Raw genomic sequence first — 23046 nt, forward strand, 5'->3', positions numbered from 1 at the left:
TTTGTTTTGGCTCATCAAATCTACTGTACCTTTTTTATACTAACATATGAATCTCTCGAGTGGTTAGATATAACTATTGTTCATATGAGTTCTAGCTTCAAATCTTTCGAATAGTTAGATATGACTGTTGTTCATGAGTTCTAGTTTCGAATCTCTCGAGTAGTCAGATATAATTATTGTTCATACGAGTTCTAGTTTTGAATCTCTTGAATAGTCAGATATAATTGTTGTTCATATGAGTTCTAGCTTCGAATCTCTCGAGTAGTTAGATCTTAAGTAGTTAGGCATAATTTTTGAATCTCTCGAATAGTCAGATATAATGGTTCATATGAGTTCTATATTTGAATCTATCGAGTAATCAGATATAATTGTTATTCCGAGTGCTAGCTTCGAATCTCTTGAGTAGCCATATATGACTGTTGTTCATATGAGTTCTAGGTTCAAATCTTTAACAATGAATCTAGACAATCATTCTACCATTTTTGTTCACTTCGAGTGACGAAAAAACTCATATCACGAGAAACAATATAGAACAATTCGATTTATAATTATATAGACTCATTTCATATGGGTACTCAATATCTAGGAGAATATCTCTAATATGAAGCATTAAAAAACTATTAATAATTAAAAATGTCAAAATTATTGTCATAATTTCAACTTATTATTATTTGTTGTTCATACAAAAAAAAATAATCATTTTTTTTTCTAGAACATGGATCGAGAGAGGTATGTCATATTCAATCAATAGATCTCTTTATATAAGAGAGAGCGTTTGATCTACATCGAATCGAGAAGAAATTCTTTTCAACTTCGAAGGAAAAGCCTAACCTAACCTTATTGTTAGGTCATCTTATTTCGGTGCAAGGTCAGGTTCTAACTTTCAAGAACAAGATCCATAAAGAATAGAGCCGATTCACTTAATCCATCGAAGAAGACGATTAGAATATAGGGATTAGTTGAAGGAGCAAGATTTAATAGAATTGTTGGCTTCATTCAACCAAAGTTTGCAGCCTTCATCAACCGAATCTAATCATCGAAATTTGCATAACTTTTAATAATTTCAATTTTAATTTAATAAGAGTTTTAAATTATTTAAATTCACAAATTCAAACCCAACAAATTAATCATTCCAAATTAATCTCTTTTCTTTTTTCTTCAATCTTTCTAAAATCCCTTTTTAATTCAAAATAATCTCTTAATTAAACAACAAATTAATGATTGGACGAGAAAAAAAAATGATTGAAACCTCATGTTTTCAATTTTAATTTGAGGCCAAATGATTGTTTGTTTGGGTACCCATCAATGATTTACAAGTTTATTCAAATATCAGTTCACATGGAAATAAATAATTAAAAAATAATAATAATAATTCCCGAAACCCGATACATTAATTATATTTGCCTTTTCATCTTTAATTTTAAAAGCTCGATCGGGTTATTTACTTTGATTTTTACTCTAATTCATCTATCTATACATGTAATTTTAAAACCTCGATCGGGTTATTTACTTTGATCTTTACTCTAATCTATCTATCTATACATGTTTATCTCGAAACCCGATACGTTCCTATTCATTGAATAGAAAGAAATGATTAAGAAACGTGTATTATTTGGGAATAGTACAATTAATGGTTTAAAAAATGGAATTATTGATAATGATATGGTTTAAGGGAAGGCATTGAATTGAATTAAGATCTTAATTAGGGCATGAATTTCCATTTTCAAAGTGTGTTGGGTGGTGGGATTGTTAGCCTTTCCCAATGCATGTTTCCATGTGACCCATCATATGACATTAATATTCTAACCTTTTTGGCTGCCAAGATTACATCAAACATTCCGCTCGTAATTTTTGCAACTTAATTTCAACCGAGAGAGAAACGAAACATTCTTTATAAGGGTGTGGAAATATCTCCCTAACATACATATTTTAAAACCATGAGGCTGACGGCGATATGTAACGGGCCAAAACATACCATATCTGCTAGTGTTGGGCTTGAGTGGTTACAAATGATATCAGAGTTAGGCACTAAGCGGTGTACTAGTAAGGACACTCGACCCCAAAAAAGGGTCGATTGTGAGATCCCACATTAGTTGGAGAGAGAACTAAGCATTGTTGATAAGGGTGTGAAAACCTCTCCCTAACATATGCATTTTAATGCCGTGAGACGACAGGTTCAGGGGAAGAAGATTCTCATCCAGCCTATCTATGTTCCAGAGTTCAATGAAATAGAGGAAAAGGTGACGGAGAATGAATATTAAATGTGAACAAAGAAACTAACACTGAGGTCTAGAATGGACTCTAAAATGAATCCTTTTTTAAAAAAAAATGTATTTTTCATTTGAAAGATCATCAAATATTTACAAGTCATAACACATCACTCACATCGATTACACATTAAATATTTTTAATTTGTTAAAAAATAGGGTAATGTTGAGTTGTAACTTTCTTTTTAGATTAGTCGAGTTGAATGAAGTGACCCAAAAAAAAAAAAAAAAGTCAACCCGCAAATCGAACCAAATTTTTTCTACTTAATTTTTCAAATGATCAAATTAGTCGGGTTATCAGATCATATGAACACCCTTAATTTAGATTGTTCGGGTTACTGGATCATATAAACATCCCTAATTTAAACAATATAATATTAACTATAAAGATTGAGTTGTGTTAGATTTTTTTTTTCGGTTTTAGTTGGGTTGACTTCTTGAAAAGCCGAAAATTCCGTTCGGCCTGCAAGGTGACACTTTCTTTTTTCGAAAATAGGGTTACAGTACAATGCAACCCTACTTTACTTTAAAAAAGATAAAGAATGTTTAGCATTTGTAACAGATGTTAATAATACATTCTGACGTAAATGTTTGATATTTGAGTTGTATGAGATTGTGGTTATTAATGTAACATGTATGATGAATAAATATAATTTTTTAAATAATAAAAAAGAACAACCTCGATAACTCAACCTGAGTTGGATTTAGTTACGAACTCTATTCAGGTTACTCGTATCACTAACCCAACAAATCCAAAATTTCGAGTTGATCCAAGAGTTTTTTTTTTTTTTTTAACCTAACCCAACCCAATAGAACGTGTACGCAACTTTAACGTAAAATTCAAACACTACAATACTACACTTTCATAAACTTAGTTTGAAGCTTTTTTCGACCCGAAGTTATATCAATAATAGTGATCGATATTTGATTGGATAAGCTTGAATTTGGTACCCATTTTATCCATAGATGATAGGTGAAATTATGATACTAATTAACTTCTTAATTCACATCCCTAAGCAAGCAAGCCCATTCAAAAATAAATAAAAGAATTTAGGAAGTAGAGGTGGACCCAAAAATGAACTAAAATATATTTGCGTGGAAAAAATACAAATTAATTGGTGAGAATATAATAAATTCCCAATTTTCCGATAATATATATATATATATATATATATATATATATATATATATATATATATATATATATATCCTTTTTTTTTTCAAGATACCCTTATATTTGTTCAAAATTACAATATTACCCTTCAATTTTTTATAAACATTTTAAATCTACCATTGAATCAAAAAATCGTTAAGGGAAAATAATCAACATATCTTAATATCGTTTTTCAAACTTAATCTAGACAAACACACAGTCATTTTAGGTCACTATAATATTAATTTTTTTTTGTCAAAAATACAAATAAATTTCTATTTTAAAACAAACTCAATTGATTAAGACAGATATCTATAATTAAAAAAATTAGAGGGTCGAATTTCACTCTTAAATTAAAAAAAAAAATAAAAGTTTTAAAATATTAATAAAAAAAAAAGGGTTAAAATTACCATGGGTGAAAACAATTGTAGAGATAGTTTTGTGAATCAAAAGTGAAGCAATTCCAAAGCAAAAAAGAAGAAAGTTTTTGTATGGTGGCTTCAAATTCCAATAGGTTTCTATGAGTAACCCAAGGTGGAAGATTGACATTATTATAATTTTGCACAATTTTTTTCAAATTATTATTATTAATCCATAAAATTTCTTAATCTTTTATACTTAGGTTCTCAACATAAGAGTCGTGTTTTCAAGCCATTGGGGTGTGAATGAGAATTTAAGTAGTATTTATATACACATCATATCAAGGTTATTGTTTTCTAAACGAAAACGAGTATAGAACTTAATATGATATCACTGTAATTTAGCTCTAGTGACAAAGGAACAAGAATTTTCGACTACCTAAACAAGAGGAAAGACAAAGTTGAGATTGGTGTGGAAAGATCGTATCAATAAGATAAAACGCTTCTTCTATTCTTTTTCTTGATACTTTGCCTATGAAGTAAATCATCGCAATTGGGAGAGAATCAATATATTCCTTTTCAGGAACGATTCATCAAAGTTAATTCCCAACACATAAGTCGGTGAAATTGTTAAAAAGTGGATAAAACACTCGAAAAAGAAAATGATAGCTACTTGTTCTTCATGCATATTGCAATTAATAGAAAGGGTAGAAAACCGACTTAGAAGTCAACTTCGAAAAATAACTTGTGAGATGGAGACAGATCGAATCAAAAGGCAAAGAAGATGGCCAACAAAAAAAAAATTGTACAAGAATTGAGTATTAGGAGGAAGTTGATGATTCTAGGGAATTGATGAATCTTCATGAACATGCTGTGTGGACCATTTGAACTTAAATGACAGAAAAAGAGACACTAACATTGAAGCAATGGTAACCACTACAGGTGACTCATGATCAAGACCTCCACATATCTCAATCATCAGGAAGCTTTTGGATCAAATAGACAACCCAGAGGTATTCCATCACCCATCATTTTACCATCATTACCAGAACTAACAATAATCTTTCAAACACTAAAAGAGCATAATACAGAAGCAAATCTAGAAGGGTGAGATTTCATACTGATTGAGGAAGAGAACGAAACATTCTTTATAAAAGTGTGGAAATCTTCCTAGTAGATGCGTTTTAAAAACTTTGAGGGAAAGCTCAAAAGGAAAAGTCCAAAGAGGACAATATTTGTTAGCAATGGGCATAAGCCGTTACAAATAGTATCAGAGCTAGACACTAGGCAATGCGAGAAGGTTGAGCCTCGAAAGGGGGTGGACACGAAGACACGAGGCTTGATGCCAACAAGGATGCTGAGCCCCAAAGGGAATGGATTGTGAGATCTCACATCAGTTGGAGAGGAGAACAAAACATATTTTATAAGGGTGTGGAAATCTCTCCCTAACCGACGCGTTTTAAAAACCTTGAAAGGTAACCCAAAAAAGACAATCTCTACTAATAGTAACCTTGAATGGTTACAAAAATGGATTCCTTTTTGAGTCATTTCAAGTCCAAGTTTCTAGCTAAGATCATAGAATAAATTCTCTAAAGAATCAGAAAGAAATAGAATAAGTTTGAAAGAAAATCTTTGGCAAGATACAAGCACAAGAGAGCCCCTGGTTTACAACTTCTAAGCATCAACTATTAAAAAATCTCTCTATCTCTCTCTCTCTCTCTCTGTTTAGCATAAAATATGGGTTTAAATCAGACAAAATAAATGCTTTGGACCTCAGAAGAAAGAGACCACAAAGTTTATAATTTCTTTTTGTTTCTCCAAATTCACATCACATGCTTCTCTCTCATTTGGCCAAACTCTTCTCTTAGCTGCCTATTTAAGCACTTCCAACGCCTTCTTCCCCTTCCACACATTCAGTTTTCTCCATCTTAAAGAAAAGTACACTATATTCTATTCTATTCTCTTCGACCCCCTTTTAAATTTATCCTCTTTTTCTTTCTATCCATCCCTGTTAACAACACACACAAATACTATTATGACTCATAACAGTACTTGTATCAGTATCCCACCATTGGCTCACACCATTGATGATGGCTTCTTTGATCATCGGTGTATATGGGTCAATGGACCGGTGATTGTCGGAGCAGGACCATCTGGGTTGTCTGTAGCTGCAGCTCTCAAACAACAAGGCGTCCCATTCGTTGTCGTTGACCGAGCTGACTGCATTGCCTCTCTTTGGCAACACAGGACCTATGATCGTCTCAAACTTCACCTTCCAAAGCAATTCTGTCAACTTCCCAACTTCCCTTTCCCAGAGGAGTTTCCTGCTTACCCTTCCAAGTTTCAGTTCATTTCCTACTTGGAATCCTATGCCAACCATTTTGATATCACCCCACGTTTCAATGAGACTGTGCAGTCAGCCAAGTATGATGAAACTTTTGGTCTGTGGCGAGTCAAAACCGTTTCGTTGAGTCCAAAGCCAACCGAGGTTGAGTACATTTGTCGATGGCTGGTCGTCGCCACCGGCGAGAATTCTGAGAAGGTTGTGCCAGAGTTTGAAGGGATAGAGGAGTTTGGCGGCCATGTTATGCATGCTTGTGACTACAAATCTGGCGAGGCTTACCATGGCAAACGGGTGCTTGTTGTCGGATGTGGGAACTCCGGCATGGAAATCTCACTTGATCTTTGTAACCATGACGCCAAGCCATCAATGGTGGTACGAAGTTCGGTAAGTCAACTTAAGTTACATCAAATAACTCAAGCCAACTCACTTCTGATGTAGATTTATAAATTCAATATGAACATAGCTTAACCAAAAAAGGCATTGAAAACTTTTAAAAGTTGAACTTTTCGTTCCAATTCCATCTAAAAACGAAGCTTTATCTGTTAAATTTAACTTGGAAGTTGTATAATTTATGTTGATCCACAGGTTCACATATTGCCAAGAGAAATACTTGGAAAATCAACTTTTGAAGTTGCAATTTCCCTGATGAAATGGCTGCCACTTCATATGGTCGACAAGATGCTCCTGATCATTGCCAGACTTGTTCTTGGGAACACTGAGAAGTATGGACTTAAAAGGCCATCTACAGGGCCTTTGCAGCTGAAAAACGCTGCTGGGAAGACACCGGTGTTAGATATTGGAGCGCTACAGAAGATAAGAGCAGGCGAGATCAAGGTGGTGACCGGAATTAAAAAATTCCGACAAGGTGCGGTGGAGCTGGTCAATGGAGAAGTTCTAGAGATTGATTCTGTAATTCTAGCTACTGGCTATCGCAGCAATGTTCCATCTTGGCTCAAGGTCAGCAAGTTTTTTAATAATATTTGAAATGGGCTCTCCTTTTAGAGTCCATGTGACAGTTATGGAAGTTGGGTTCAGTTTTTTAAGTCTCTTTTATGGACCATTACCCTTCAGTTCTTCCAAATATGTGCCCAACTTGAGATCTATTCTGTTTAGTTCCTTACCCTAAACCTAGAGTATTTTATTGCACAGGAAAATGAGTTCTTTTCCAGTGATGGGATTCCAAAAAGTCCATTCCCAAATGGGTGGAAAGGCAAAGCAGGACTCTACGCGGTTGGGTTCACAAGAAGAGGCCTATCAGGAGCTTCATTGGACGCCATTAATGTAGCTCAGGACATTGCCAAGAGTTGGAAAGAAGAAACAAAACAGAAGAGAAAATCTGTGGCAGCTCGCCATAGAAGATGCATTTCACATTTCTAATAAAAGTGTTGGGTTCATCTTGTGAAGAACAGTAAACCAACAAAACAAAAAAAAAAACAAAAGAAACACATTAGCAGAGCCCTCCTCCCCCTACGAATTCCTTTCTGTATAGAGGAAGATGAGGCTTATTGTTTTTTCTTCTTTCTGTCCTATTGACTATCTCCTTCTGGATCTACCTTGTTGTAATTGTAAACTTTCTTTCCTCTCTGTTGTAAATCCAACACAACCTGACCCACCTAGGAAATGATAATAAATAGCATTTAATGGGCTCCACAGTGGATCCACAATGGGTCCGTTTACAAAAATGTGGCCCCTCAGGTCCATGATTCCCCCCAACATAACAAATCTCCACTAAGGGATCTCAGTTTTGGTCTCACAATGAAAAAATGGGTTTCAGGGTTTTCTGTCTCCATGTTGCTTTGCACATGGTCTGAGCAGAGAAGTGTAAACCTTATCTTAGTTCTTAGTTTCTACATGTGAACAAATCTCTCTAACCACTCCAAATTTTCAACGGTAATAATGTAACCGCCCAAGCCTACTACTAACAGATTGTCCTCTTTGGATTTTCCCTTCTTGGCTTCCCTTTAAGGTTTTAAAAAGCGTCTGCTAGAAAGAGGTTTCCACACCCTTATAAGAAATGTTTCATTCTCCTCTCCAACGATGTGGGATCTCACAATCCACCCCCCAACGTCCTCGCTGGCACACCACCCGATGCTTGGCTCTGATATCATTTGTAACAGCCCAAGTCCACACTAGCAATATTGTCCTCTTTGGGCTTCCCCTCAAGGTTTTAAAACACGTTTACTAGGGAAAGACTTCCACACTCTTATATGTAATGCTTCGTTCCCCTCTACAACTAATGTGGGATCTCACAAATAAAAGTCTAAGCCTTCAAACCAATCAGTACCTGATAAATGCAATGCTCCCTCTTTTTTACTCTGCTTGAAACCCATAGTCCATATGCATCTTTCTCAACTGACACAAAAAACAAGCCACAAATCAGAATTCACAGCCAATGAAATGAACCATAACAAAAGACTCACATTTCTTGAACATAAGGTTCTACATTGCAAATAAGATGTTTTGTGTGCGCTAGAGAGCTCAATGAGTCAGAACAGTTTCAAGACTTAAGAACAAAGACGCGACAATTCTCGAGTGGGGAACGTTAAAGGAGAAGACAACCCATATGACTTCCCATGCTGTTGATTCAACCAAACATAGTGATATAACTCCATGGCCCATTTAAATGTTCTTCAGCACCACAAACTCAAAGCTTTTCAGGAACCAATTTGTAATTCGAACTGATCATGATCCTTCATGAACATGTTATCTGCATCCGTTTGATTATATATTTCAGTCAAGTAGACATTAATGTTCTAGTTTATTGCAATACATAAAGCCAAACAACATGAAGTCCAACCTGCAGTCTTTGTCAAAATCCCACTAGAGCTTCCAATGTTCTCATAAAACCATGCAACCTCTTACAGAGACATCAAGCTACCATAGAGAAGAAAACACATGGGGTAGTAACTACCCATAACATTTTCCTAGTTCTTCATCAAAAGCCCATCCCTTCCTGTAATAAATGATAAATAACTCAGTTGGGATAATGATGGTAAGTGACAATTTTACCATTACCCAGCACAAAGTTCAGGAGTCTGAGGAAATACTCACTGGTTTAGAAACCATGGTATATCCTTCATACACCTTTTATTAAGGCTTCATCTACTTTATTAAGTTTCTTTTTTGTTCTGATTTGACATTTATGAACAATACCAAATATTACATTATTAGAGATTATTTCCCTCCCATGTTTTCTCCTTTAAACCCCTTGAAATTTTCATTCAACTCCTAATCTTTTACTTTATTTCTTGTTTATTATGATGGGTATTGTTTGGACTTGTCAAGCCATTTGAGATGTGCATTTGTTCAAGCTAGATTCAGGAAGAAGGGCATGCTTGTAACACAGCCCAAGCCCACTGCTAGTAGATATTGTTCTCTTTGGGCTTTCCCTTTAGGGCTTCCCCTCGAGGTTTTTAAAACGCGTCTGCTAGGGAGAGGTTTCCACACCCTTATAAGGAATGTTTCATTCTCCTCTTCATCTGATGTGGTATCTCACAATGCCTATCTTACAAAAAAAACAATCTTTGAAAAGAAAGTCCTGCACTCTTCCAAAACGCTGAAGTAAATTGAGCAAATGCTCTTTACTACATTTTGTCGTCTGATCCTATAAAAACACTACTTGTAACTACAAATATGTCGAGACAAACTTTTAAGTCTCTTACATGTTGAAAGGATTCAATAAACAGCCCAAATAGCCCATAGAAAAAGGTGGATGATTCAGGGCATGAAACAAGAAAAAAGTAGTGGAACCAAAGCTCACAGCAAGAATCTTGAAGTCCGGTGACATTATTTCATGGCTCCAAAATCAAAAGAGCCAGTAATACAAGTGAAAATGTCATCTATCTCTGTAAAGCATACGATCAATTTCACCATTCTGGTTGTACAAATCCACCATCTTTTTAGCATATGTAGGCTCATGCTTATTGGCTCTGCAGTCGATAATTCATTGTCAAAAATAGGAAAAGGAAACAGAAACGAAAAGGATCCTTCATAGACAGATTAATCCTGTGAATATCGAGCAAAGTCCAGACATTCAGGCCAATCTAAAAACAAGATAATGAAGTTTCTGCATATACTGTAATGCAAGTGTATCATAGATGAAGGGGAAATTTTACCAAGTTCAGACAAAATGCTATGATGTCCCAATTAATTTTGGAGCAGGCCGTGAAGGACCTTTCCCTGAGAGTAAGAAAAACACAAGTGAAACAGTACTCTGCTTGTGCCTGGGCAGCTTTATAGGTACACATGAAAAGAACAAGTTAATCATTAATGATGTGTCTGAAAGCATGATTTCGTAAACCTAACGGACGAAGGAGGGTATGGAAAACGGAAAGGATGATTTAGTAACTCTTTCTAGGCCTTGTTGGATACAGTGGAACCATGCCAGACTAATTTGTGGCCAAGAGTGCACCCACCCTTTGCCTTAAGCTATCGACTTAGTTGTGAATCTCGGACTGTTCGGCATACATTCTTGGATGGCCCAAGTTAACTGCTGGCAATAGTTTTGAGAGACCAATTTCAATGTTGTTAAATGATTTTTATGAGGAAAAGAATATCATATTTCCTTTGTATATATGAATCAAATACAAGGTACTCTTATACAAGAGAAAGCTACTAATAACAAATGTATGCAACAAGATCAACTAAGAACAGAGTAATGAAATGAAACAATGACAAACAAATGACTGTTTTAGAGACAATTACATACAAAAATCCCGCACCATATTCAAATGAAGATTGTGAAGAAATAAGAATGAATAGCTTTTGTGGTTTGTTAGTTGGTTCTATCTCGGTTCATCCATTGGTTTGTTCAGTTTGCTTTTGCAGGATTACAAGCTCATCATGGAGAGGCCTTTGATGTTTCTTCCTACTTTGATTTATGTCGAATTTGGGATGATTATCTTTCTCAGACATATTCTAAATTAGCAGGAAATTGGTTTGCGTAAACCTAGTCCCTTACCAATAACCTTAACAAACAAAAATGAACAAGAATCAAAGCCATAAAATGCAAAGAACCGCCTCTTCCCTCCAAACTCATATCGTAATCTTCACAAACAACGAAGCTTAGATTGAACCTACAATGTTCTTTGGCAGGATAGATGCCTCCAGGAGGAATCGGTCTGGAGAGTTCCCTGAGTTTTACTTGCTTCGGTTCCGATTCGCCATCTGTTCCATAACTATCAAACGAACTCTTACTCTGAAACACAATCATATATCCATATGCGGCGGAATCGCAAGAACGACAGAGAGATGTATGAACTTACTTGGAGAAGAAGACAAGGATGAACAAACGATGGAAAGTGAGAGGAACAAACGTATATTCATTCTGCTGGATAAATGGCGAACGATCAGTGTATAGAAATTCGAAAACCCACCCATAAATGAATTTGGATTCATAGGTCTCGAAGATTTAGCTTGGTTTTTTTGAACTCTTCAACAAAATTTTCATCTCAATCGGGCTGTTTATGGTTCAATATTGGGTTTTTTTTTTTTGTGCTTAAGCTTATGATTTCTTACAATCCCTATAGATCATTTCGCCCGTTATTTAAGATTAAGTTCATCGACTAGGGGTGGAAAAGTATGATTTTTTGGTGTATTTTTCGGATTTTTTGATCGAGTCTTATTGATGAATCTCGTTCAAACTCGAGAGCAGGTCGAGATATCTTGTTGCATTGGCCTAACGAGCCTTTTCCCAACGCAAGCTTTAACATATTGAAATATGTTGGACAAAAAAGTCAACAAAATATGCACGGGGAGATCTAAGTTGTCTCGATACAAGCCATCGTGTTGGTATTTTTCATCACAAATAGCTTCCTCGACGAGTCTATGTGGATGTTTTTAAGATCTTTTGTGGTCAGCTTCCAAAAAAACCTAAAAAAATTGTAACGTAAAAAATAAGTAATGCCTAAACTTTTATTTATTTATAACTTTTCCAATTTAGTCCATTTTGTAGTAAAATTTATATCAAATTTTAATTTTTATTATTTTATTTATGTCATTAATTATAAAGTATAGAGATTATATTGTTACATACTAAATTTAAAATTAGGAACAAAATTGTTATTTTCATGAAAATTCACTTACTAATTCTAATAAAATTAATGCAAAATGGAAATTAAAAGTTTACTTAAATTTTAAAATAAAAATTATTGGTTTAATATTATTTTTTAAGATGGAAAGAGTTAAATAAAAGGCAACTAGTTTGGTGGCAGAAGCAGTTCCTCACGGCGGCGCCGTAAATGTAGCACCATTTTTTGGTGGTCGGGAATGTGATCTCTGATGACGGCGGCGGTTCGGAAACTCTCCGCCCATGCTTGAAGGCGAGGGAACTCAGGGCCTTCAATCAGCTTCATATCCAATACTTCTTCCAAAACCTTCATCCACACTGCGATCCATCCGTACGTCAAATCCACCATATTAATCGCATCTCCTCCGAAGAACTTCCCGCCGCCGCCGAGGCCCCTCTCCTCGACCGTCCTCAGCACTTCCAAGCTCGCTCTCCTCGCCTCCTCTTTATCTTCCCCTCTCGCTACAAAAATCCTCCTCATCGTTGCTTCCTGTTCCATATTTTCTTGTTTGGTTCAGGTAATTTAAGTATTTATTTCGATTTGGTAAATCTAAGGTCAATTGAATGAGTTTTTTCTTCAAACTGCCTTTAAGAAACATTTATAACATCATTATTGACGAGTTCTCTGCGGAATGATTACCTTGTCCTCTATGAATTTGATCCAGAACCGAGCGGTGGCTCTGTCGAGAGGATCGATCGGTAGCAGAGGCTTTTGCGGCCAGGTCTCGTCGATGTACTCAAGGATGATGGAGGATTCGCAGATCGGCTTTTCGCCATGGACGAGCACCGGAATCTTCTTGCAAACGGGATTGTAGTGAAGGAGCAGAGGGCTTTTCTTCGTCATATCTTCTTGTACGAACTCGTAGGGTATGCCTTTGAGTTCCAGCGCCCAGACGACTCTGTTACTGAAAGGACTCGCCCAACTTCCATGGAGCTTCACTCCTCCCATCCTTCAATGGCGAAAATCTGAGACGAATCGGTAACACTTCTGGTTCCTAATTTCCATTTCGCCGACGTTTTTTTATTTAGGGTTTAAGTAGAGGAGGAGTTGGTGAACCGGCCAAGGCACGCAAGTCAATTTAAAAAATTATCAAATTTGAAATTTCAATTATAAATAAATATATTTTTTAAGTATAAAAGTTGTGTTTTGATATTAAATTTTAAATTTTTAGAAATTATGGTTTATTTTTATTTATTGGGACGTTTTATATTTTTTTAATAGAAATTATTCTTTAAAAAATATATTAAAAATGAGAAAAATGTTCGATAGAAAATTAATTATTATTTTTAATTAAATTTTAAAAAATAAAATGGTTATTTAATAAATATTTTTTTAATCATACAAAAAAAAAAAATAATAATAATAAATTTGGCACTCATCATAATGTCATTCAGATGAACTCTATTTGTAAGTTTATTTATTAAAAAAGCTGAAGTATAATTTTAATTATTGAAACTTAAAAATATCTCTTTTTTCTAATTTTATTTAAAATTCAATTTTTTTTAATTGATAAACATTTGGATACTTAATAAATTAATTAATTTTTTAACTTACTACAAAATTAAAATTAAAATTTTAATAACCTATTATTTAAATACATCCGACAAATCGAATTTATAATTTAATAATAATAATAATAATAATAATAAATATTTTTTTTGTCTACAAATCCCTTACGTAAGCTCATGCGTTTGTTTAAATATTTATTAAATTAGGAGCTTATCTCTAAATTTTTTATTTTTTTATTTTTATTATTTTTTTTTTCTTAAAGCATGATTTTAAAAATTAAGAATATTAATGAAAGTTTTAAAAGTTAATTATATTTTTTAAAATATAAAATTTATTGGGTTTTTTAAAAAATAAATTGAAAGAAGTTTTGATATAATATCATATTTTATTGGACTTTCAGAGCATTGAATCGTGCAGCCCAAGAAAGGGTACCCAAAAAAAGCACTATAAAAAGCGATTCCCTTACTCCTTCATATTCAACTTGAATCCTCCATTGAAAATGGCAGAAGTGAAGCTCCATGGAACTTGGCCGAGCCCTTTCAGTTACAGAGTGATTTGGGCGCTGAAGCTCAAAGGTATTCCCTACGAGTACGTAGAAGAAGATCTCTCCAACAAGAGCCCTCTGCTTTTGCACTACAATCCGGTTCACAAGAAGATTCCGGTGCTCGTCCATGGCGGAAAACCGATCTGCGAATCCATGATCATCCTCGAGTACATCGACGAAACTTGGCCGGAGAAGCCGCTGCTTCCGTCGGATCCTTTTGAGAGAGCGACGGCGAGATTCTGGATAAAATTCATCGAGGATAAGGTAAAATCATGATTCTGGTTGATTTTCGATCCGTTTGAAATGAATGTGTTTATTGTTAAATCGAAATTAAGCGAATTCGATGGTGGCGCTAATTTGATGATCGGAGATTTGGTAATTTTAGGGCCCTGCGGTTTTTATGATATTCCGTGCGAAGAGTGATGAAGAACAGGAGAATGCCAAGAAGCAGAGCTTAGAGATGCTGAGAACCGTCGAGGAATGGGGATTCCGCGGTGGCGATGGCAGAGAGAGGAAGTTCTTCGGCGGAGATGAGATCGGAATGACGGATTTGGCGTTCGGGTGGATTGCGCACTGGATAGGAGTGATTGAAGAAGTGGTGAACGTCAAATTGCTGGACGCCAACGAGTTCCCTAAGGTGTATGCTTGGACTGAAAGATTCAAGGATGCGGCGGTGATCAGAGATAATCTACCGGACCGAAACCTAATGGCAGCAGCTTTCCGGCGACGGAGGGAACAATTGCTCCAATCCACTTAAATTACAAATTGGGTATTATAGTGGGGTGAAAGTTAAAATTGGATATTTAATTTTAAAAATTAAAATTTCATCCCAAAATTTGATAAAATCTTATTAATAGTCCCTAGTGACTTTATATATATATATATATATAAATCTATCTAAGATGAAGAATGAAGAACAAGAGAGATAAAGTATAAGAAGGCATGGAGATCGAGGAACAACAAGGCGTCATGTCCACTTTAAGTATAAGCTTTCATTATTTTCTTAAAACGTCTCGTATTAATGAATGCACTGTCTCTTACTTATATATACATAATTTCTCTATGTCTCTTACTTATGCGAAAATCTAACCGTCAAATTTGTTAATGAATGCACTGTCTCTTACTTATATATACATAATTTCTTGCGGTCAAATTTGTCAAAGACTATAATCGAAATAGGAAAAAAAAGACCGAACAAACTCCGACCTTGGTCCCCTCTCGCTCTATTGCTTTTATCTTTGTTTCTTGGTTCATTCTTAGCGAGAGTCGAGATTAGGAAAAATGACAAAAGTACCCCCAAACCTACCAACCCCGACCAACCGAGGTATATGCAGAAAAGCTAACTAAGGCGCGAAAAGTGGCGTAAAAATTAAAATTGCAATTTAATTTTTATTAATTGAACAAAAAATGATCAAAACATCCGGAGGTTTTTCTTTCTCTCTTCAAATTAATCCACGTTAATCGCCGAGCGTTCATCACTCTTCAAAACCCTTCTCCTTTAATCCTTTCTTTGTCTCTCCAGCTTTGAATTCATGGCGCATTGCGGCTTACTCGGAGCCGAAATACGGTGGAAAACAAGGAAGAAAATGCGAGAGAATGTCTCCGATGAACGAGGCCAACAAAATGGAACCCTAAGTGTTCTTCTCCAAGACCCTTTCGAGGTTTTGGGTTCTGATCTATTATTGGCAATTCTGGGCTACGTTGATTCACGCAGCGTGGCACTTTCTCTTCTTGTCTCTCGATCCTGGTATAGAATTGCTTCCAGCGATTCCCTATGGAGTTCTAAGGTGTGCATCTTTACTCTCATTAATTCGTTGATGTTATGGTGCTTTTGATTTTGTTCGATTCTCTGGAATTGGATTTTGTATTTGATTTTTTCTTTGGTCTTAGTAATTCCAGTGCTAATCGAGTCGATTCGCTCGTTTTTGCTTATAGAATTGCGTTCCTCTGTTGTAGAATGGGGTTCTGGAATCCTATGATTTTCATTCTTTTGTGTAATCTTTTCTCACATTGGGATTTGAATCTTAAATTTATGAACTCTGTTTCTGCTGAGTTGAGCCTTTTCTACTTCGATGGATCATCACGAACTGCATATAAGAAGTGCTTTCACTCCAAACCACTTTGTACAAAAGCCATTATTAGGTACTGAATCTTGTCGTCATGAGATCCTTTAGAGAAATACTGAAACGGCTCAAATCCACTGCTAACAGATATTATCAGCTACTTTTGCTTTCATACTTCCCCTCAAGCTTTTCAAAACACGTATGCTAGGAAGAGATTTCCACGCCCTTATAAAAAAAATGTTTGTTCTCCTCCCAACCCAATGTGGGATCTCACAATCCACCCTCTCGTCCTCGCTGGTACTCTTTCCCTTCTCCAATCGATGTGGGACCTCCCAATACACTCTCTTCGGGCCCAGCTTCCTTGCTGGCATATCGCCTTGTGTCCACTCCCTTCGAGGCTCAACCTCCTCGCTGGCACATCACCCGGTGTCTGGTTTTGATACCATTTGTAACAGCCCAAACCCACCGCTAGATATTGTTCACTTTGGATTTTCCATTTCAGGCTTCTCCTCAAAATTTTTAAAACGCGTCTGCTAGGGAGAGGTTTCTACACCATTATAAAGAATGTTTCATTCTCCTCCCCAACCGATGTGAGATCTTACACCATCCATGGTTATGCATAAGGGATTGTAATGACAGATTGCCATGTCTTATCTTATTTGACACTGGGATATGATGATAAAAATTTCTACAAATTTGTTAAAATGGTGTAGCAACAAAAAAAAAACTTGCATTCTTCACTGTATAATTGAACATTTGGTAAACAAGTTTATGGTGTTTTCTCTTAGTGTGTGGAACTGTGGCTTGGGAAAGCACATATCCCTAGATTGGCGCAAACCCGAGGTCTTCCAAAGATGGCTGCCTATTCGTTATCTGTCATGGATGGCAATCGGGTTAGTCTCTCTCTCCATCCCTCCACCTCCAACATATATGTATATATACGTTCTTTATGTATAATTGTGTGATCCCACGTGCATCTACTGCTTGTCATCAATGTTCGAAAAAAGAATATGGTCTACTTCTACACATATACTCCCAACACATGGGAGAATGAGGAGCAGGTATTACTTGACTATCGTTTTTTATGGGTTTAAATTGTTGTGTCAGACTCGCATTATGAGGGAGGATTTATGTGACCACGCTTGGAAATTTCACTTCAATAAGGTATGCATGCCTTTTAGTTTTGGACATTTAACCTTCATGTAATGAATTAAATGCCGTGCAACCTGGTTAGGAGACATACATTGAAGTCCTAAATTAACTGTATGAAATTCTGTTACATGATGATTGTGTTTTATGATTGATCAAATCTGGTTATGTTATAAACATCATTTGACCACTTCTAAGCATTTTACAGAGATTCATGCTGTCTTCATCTAATATTTTTTCCTTTTATTAGTTGCACATAAACTATTTATTCCCATCTGGAAATTTGAAAATGTAACAGCGCACACGATTAGCTGCAAGAGAGGTTAGATGCCCGATGATGGATGTTTTAGTAATACAAATTTCATGAACGATGTTCACAATTTGAGAGCCATGCTAGTGATTATGTTATAAATCATCTAACATGCACAAAAAGCTCGTTGGACTTGGAAGCCCATGGAGCATGGGTACTTTAGTTTAGGCAATGTGTCTGTATCTGACATGTGCCACCACATCCGTGCTGTGTCGTGTTCGTGACTTACTTGCTCTCGGAATGTCTATGTTGATGCTCACAATTCTGATAGCACGGTGAGGTAAAGGGGATGTCTTGGTAAGTGTTTAGTACCTAAATTCCTTTTTACAAATGCAATTGTGTGTGGTTAAAAACATATCATGCTCTAGCTGGTTTCAAAACAGTCTACCAATTTTGTGCTTGCATGCCAATGTATCTCAAGTTAATGTACCGCTGACCAGAGTTTCCACATCCATATCATTAAGGAACCTTTCTGATGAATTGATTTCCATTCCTCTCAGGAAGCTCCTGTATACTGGCGGGATCTTGATCCGTATTGGCAAGGCAGCCACCATCTCATGCGTCGTTACTTCCATCTCGATGGGAGCCAAACTGCAGATCCTGATGACAGAGTATGGGGTGGCCATGAATGCTGCTTTTCCACTGTAACCACCATTGTTAGTGATGGGAAGATCAGAGAACACTATGTGAGGATTAACAAATGGCCAAGGATGTTGGTGTCGAGGAATGAAGATTGGAGCTGGGAGATGTCGAATCACTTCACCTCGTACTCAAGCATACCTGATGCTGAGAAGGACGGTGGGACAGGGCCACTTTAAAGTAACATAATCAAATTAGTTCCCTCCTTGAATCTTGTCTTCTGGCAAGACATTAGCCAAAAGGGTCACAAACGGCTGGTGACGAATGATTGTTTGCTCTTTCTTGTAGAGGCTGCTGTTTTGCTGTGTACAGAAGTTTGCTGAGTCATAGGATTTGGTACTGGTTTTAGGTCGCATGTTCTTTTGATCCTTAGCATAATAATGGAAGGTAGATTTTGTGTTTGTAGATAATGCTTGCTTGTAAGTAGTAGGGTTTGTAATTAATAAGTTTTCATGTTTGAGGAGTGATTTTGCTTTTGGACCGTTTTTTTTACTCAGTACAGCAAATGTGAGGTATAATGATTTGAACTTCCGACCTTAAAAAGGAGGGAGGACATGCTACTACGTTATATATTTGATTCATAGGGTATAGCTCTAACACATTCTTTTTCACAATTGTATAAGACTAATATTGAACATCCATTTAGTCAATTTGGTTTTATATGTATGCCAAGTTTTGAGCTTATTTGGTCAAATTATTGATACAACGTTTCAAATGCTTAAGAAACTTTGAAGAATACATGTTTCTAATTTACAAAGTTTGAGACATGATATATATATTTAAATAATATTAGGACTACAATATGTTAATAAATATTAGTTTGCATGATCTTTCAACTAAACGATCAAATTTTCTATCTCAAACATTGTTAAATCAAGAGAAAAACACAAAATTTATAAATCTACCATTTATTGATTGATGCTAATTTGTACATTAGCTTAGAGTACATAAACCAAGGTGCACGAGCACAAATGTGTCAAAATTGGACACTTCATGTCTCCTCGTAACAAACATCCAAAGACGCCTAAGCATCTCTATTTTTATCCCCAACCATGCAGCAAATCAAATCAGTGTGTTTTACAATTTAAAAAACAGTGGTCATATTCTGTATCTTCAAATGGTTTTAAGGCCCACTTCAAATCCTCATGAGTTGACACTTTCTTGAAGAAACTTGATCAACTTCCCAGGATGAGAAGGGGCCTCAAACGATTTGGAGCTACTGCCATAGATTCTACAATTACAGAACTTTTGTAGCCGCTAAAAAACCAGCATTAAAGAAGCAAAAACAGTATTTACAAGGATTGGAATTGCAAGTAATTTATGGACTAGCTGAGCAGGATTCTGCAGTTACATTTGACTTTAATGTATTTCATATAAAATAAGGCAGCACACTGCTGATCTGATACCTGTATTATCTTCCTTTTCGGCGACCTTTCGAGCCCGCGCAATCTGAACAGTACCATTTTCCTTTCGGTTGTTCTTTTAGACCAACACAGCCAAAATGAAACCATTCGATCTTGCACTGTATGAATGGGAAGACTGGCTTAGATTATAGACTCAAACCACAAAAAAAAAATGTAAGTAGAGGGGTAAAGGGTTGTCACATACATTAGGGTTATCACAGGCAACCATCTCCCCGTAACTAACTTGGTTGCAGAGACAGTAAGTTGGTTCGTTTGGATCAACCGGTAATTCGAGTTCCATTCCTGTGAGAGTTGCAGCAGTTGACGCTTCTGTTGCAGCAGCTGCAGCCGCAGTCTGGCCATGCCGGGTTCTGTACAAAATAATTTTCAGACGCTTCTGTTGCAGCAGCTGCAGCCGCAGTCTGGCCATGCCGGGTTCTGTACAAAATAATTTTCATCACAGATTATGTCCTATAACTCTTGCCCAACATGCATAAAATAAATGTCTTTGTAGTATGTACTACTATTCCCAATTCATCATAAACAGTAATGTAATTATGTAACATAAAGTAAATTGTGTCTTTTATCAGTAGATAATTTCAACATTAATCATGTAGAAGATGATCTTACTTTTTACGCCCTCCTCTACCACCTTCTGTTCCCCGTCCAGATTTTGTACTACCATCCAGACTAGAAGCTGGTAACCCACTCGCAGCAGCACTCCCTCTTTCTGCAAATAACCATGATATAGAAGATGGGAGTTGGATCCAAAATGAAAAAGATAAATGTATTTGTGCTACATATTCACTGAAGCATAGAGAATATCAAAGGTGGAATCGCATGTACTACCATGACGAAGCTTTTCATCAAAATTCCTCAAATACTGGTCAAGCTGTTGTATGTGAGTGTCTACCTGAAGCACAATATAAATGAAGAATGCAGATAAGAATATAAACAATAAGAAGATGGCCTTTCTTTTTCCAGCCAAAATAACAAAAGAAAACACACAAAAAAACATCAATAGTTGTAACAACAAAGCATAAAAAAGAAAAGAGGTTTGTCGAAGGTATGATCGTGGTGGTCAAGGATAAGGAACTAGTTTCTATGTTAAATATCAAGATCTGACACTGGTGGTCAAGGATGAGGCACTAGTTTCTGTGTCAGACATTGAGAAGAAAGTGGAGACCTTAAGAGAAACATGGGAGACTACCTCATACCTCCTCACTCTAGGGCATGTATGAGTCGGTGACAAGTTTAAACATTAAGTTTCTTTCACAGTAGTTCTTTCCAAACAAGAGGTTAGAGGAGATAAGTGCACAAGTGCAAAACTGCAAACACTAAAAAGACCTCAGTATATCGATTAAATATCATACACCCTGTATGCATTTTGTAAAAATGGTAAGCCTCCATTTGATAACCATTTGGTTTATCAAAATGAAGCTAATTTTTAAAACTATAGAAAGTAGTTTCAAAATTTTGTTTTTGTTTTTGTTTTTTAAATTTAGTTAAGAATTCAAATGTTTTCTTAAGAATGATGGAACTCATTGAAGAAAAATTGGGAGAAACAAGCATATTTTAAAAAAAAAACCAAGTGGTTATCAAATGTGGCCTAATTTATCTCTTTTCTTATATTAACTTGAATTGAGCAGAAAATTAGTGTCGAATCATTATCATGAAGCGGAGAGTGCCTCAGTTCAAAGTCGCAATCGATCGACATCATGGAAAAGCAAATACAACTTAAACAAGTTACATTGAACTTCCACATACCAAATCATATGCCTGAACGGCAAGGGCAACCTTTTCATCGGCAATTCTAATGCTATGCTTCTGCTCATCAAGAGCTTCGTCAGAGAATCGGATGAGTGAAGTATCAGGAGTAATATTTCCACATTTAACTCCCCGCTTAATATCCTCAATTTCTTGCTCACATCGTTGCTCATTCTGTTTCACTAGCCCTGCATTTACAAACATAACAACGTTCTTGAAATTTAACAGAGAAAAACAGATGTGTAACCCATAGAGTATAATAACGGTGACATAGGAGACCATTTACTTTCAGATTCTAGACATCAATAAAAAAGAGCTTACAAAGAGTTTGGGGTTATTTCCAAGTCCACCCAACGTCCATAAAAAAAAAGACAAAGAATCAAGAAAGGAACAAGAGAGAAACGAATAAGAATTAATGAATACCTTGCAAACTTTGATCTAAATCACGCAGCAAAGCATACTTCTTTTGAAGAATGTTGGGTAGTGATTCCAGATCTGTGGAAAGGTACAAAACAAAGATGTAAAACACAGAAACTGAATATCTTCAGTTAAAAAGTTACTGAGTGACCTTTTTTCTTCGTTTAGTTCGACAATTGCAGAAGTAAGAGATCAAAATATAACCTTTATAATGATAATTGATGTTATATCTACTAAGTTATGCTTGAATTGGCCGTGCGACCCAATTGAACGATAGATGCTTTCAAATCTCTATTTATCATCCTTCTCTCTCGCCCTCTATTTCCATTTTCTTATCACTCTAATCTTATTGTTAACTTGATCAAACCAGTTTACTCATGAGTATACAGACACTAACCCACAAAAAGCTTAAAATCCTAAGACCAGAACAGAAAGCAATCACGATAAATCAAGAACCTGACACATTCATCACAAAATTGATCGGATAAAAAGAAAGAAAGAGAAGAAATCTGTTCAACGCACGGATTAAAGACAATAATACACTGAAACGAAAGAGAACAGAGGAAGAAATCAAAAAAACTAGAACGAATTACAGTAACTAACGACTAACAGATAATCGAGATAGGGTTTCGCAACTAATCAATCTTGCGAAATTGCAGCAAAAGAGAAGAGGAAATAGCATAATACGTACTGGCTTGAAATTCTTCGAGGAAAGACATGTGAGGAAATTGAAATGAATTCAATGGGTTTTAAATCCTTCAAAAAAACAAAAAATAAAATGTCAGTGAATTTTGGCGGATTTCTTATCTCAGAATCTTCCCGCCATTGATGCAACGACCACCGTGCCCTAGAAATTGAACGGTTTTATACTAATTGACGGATTTGCCCTTCAGACTCCAAACTTTTTAGTGTTGGGCTGGGCCACTATTCCAACCCATCAGCCTAAAGCCCAAGGCCCAGGAAAATATAGATGTCTTATATTTTATTATTTTATTAATTTTCAAAATTTTTAATAATACACTTAAATTAAAAAAAAAATCCCAAAAATACCAAA

The 23046-nt window shown here is 35.9% G+C and overlaps 5 protein-coding genes and 1 long non-coding RNA gene across 11 annotated transcripts; 3 read left to right on the forward strand and 3 right to left on the reverse strand.

The window, feature by feature from the left end:
* Positions 1–4326: 4326 nt before the first annotated feature.
* On the reverse strand, positions 4327–11593 carry LOC111473166. 6 transcript variants are annotated; one of them, XR_002715578.1, is made up of 6 exons: positions 11388–11593; positions 10239–11289; positions 9786–10052; positions 8921–9076; positions 8408–8830; positions 4327–4354 (listed from the first exon to the last, which is right to left on the reverse strand). It is a non-coding gene; the product is annotated as an uncharacterized LOC111473166 (long non-coding RNA). The 6 variants fall into 6 exon arrangements; XR_002715581.1 differs by lacking the exon at positions 4327–4354 and having other exon boundaries at positions 8311–8475; positions 8683–8830; XR_002715580.1 differs by lacking the exon at positions 4327–4354 and having other exon boundaries at positions 8311–8475; positions 8544–8830.
* Positions 5499–7568, forward strand: LOC111473159 (probable indole-3-pyruvate monooxygenase YUCCA3). The gene is made up of 3 exons (XM_023118708.1): positions 5499–6507; positions 6709–7080; positions 7273–7568. Exons 1-3 carry the CDS (start codon positions 5815–5817, stop codon positions 7498–7500), a joined length of 1293 nt encoding a protein of 430 aa, XP_022974476.1. The 5' UTR covers positions 5499–5814; the 3' UTR covers positions 7501–7568.
* Positions 11594–12255: 662 nt separating the features above from the next.
* On the reverse strand, positions 12256–13268 carry LOC111473165 (glutathione transferase GST 23-like). Its single transcript, XM_023118720.1, has 2 exons — positions 12831–13268; positions 12256–12680 (listed from the first exon to the last, which is right to left on the reverse strand). Exons 1-2 carry the CDS (start codon positions 13137–13139, stop codon positions 12321–12323), a joined length of 669 nt encoding a protein of 222 aa, XP_022974488.1. The 5' UTR covers positions 13140–13268; the 3' UTR covers positions 12256–12320.
* An 891-nt stretch (positions 13269–14159) lies between these two features.
* LOC111473164 (probable glutathione S-transferase) lies at positions 14160–15307 on the forward strand. The gene is made up of 2 exons (XM_023118719.1): positions 14160–14508; positions 14630–15307. Exons 1-2 carry the CDS (start codon positions 14200–14202, stop codon positions 14999–15001), a joined length of 681 nt encoding a protein of 226 aa, XP_022974487.1. The 5' UTR covers positions 14160–14199; the 3' UTR covers positions 15002–15307.
* Positions 15308–15695: 388 nt separating this feature from the next.
* On the forward strand, positions 15696–19042 carry LOC111473162. The gene is made up of 4 exons (XM_023118716.1): positions 15696–16031; positions 17096–17200; positions 17415–17471; positions 18267–19042. The coding sequence occupies exons 1-4, from the start codon at positions 15777–15779 to the stop codon at positions 18582–18584; spliced, it is 735 nt and encodes a 244-aa protein (XP_022974484.1). The 5' UTR covers positions 15696–15776; the 3' UTR covers positions 18585–19042.
* A 367-nt stretch (positions 19043–19409) lies between these two features.
* On the reverse strand, positions 19410–22834 carry LOC111473163 (PHD finger protein ING1). The gene is made up of 7 exons (XM_023118718.1): positions 22684–22834; positions 21999–22070; positions 21576–21763; positions 20658–20721; positions 20439–20538; positions 20014–20179; positions 19410–19927 (listed from the first exon to the last, which is right to left on the reverse strand). The coding sequence occupies exons 1-7, from the start codon at positions 22709–22711 to the stop codon at positions 19817–19819; spliced, it is 729 nt and encodes a 242-aa protein (XP_022974486.1). The 5' UTR covers positions 22712–22834; the 3' UTR covers positions 19410–19816.
* Between the last annotated feature and the right edge of the window lie 212 nt (positions 22835–23046).

This window comes from Cucurbita maxima, unplaced genomic scaffold, assembly GCF_002738345.1.
Source record: "Cucurbita maxima cultivar Rimu unplaced genomic scaffold, Cmax_1.0 Cma_Scf00107, whole genome shotgun sequence".
NCBI lineage: Eukaryota > Viridiplantae > Streptophyta > Magnoliopsida > Cucurbitales > Cucurbitaceae > Cucurbita > Cucurbita maxima.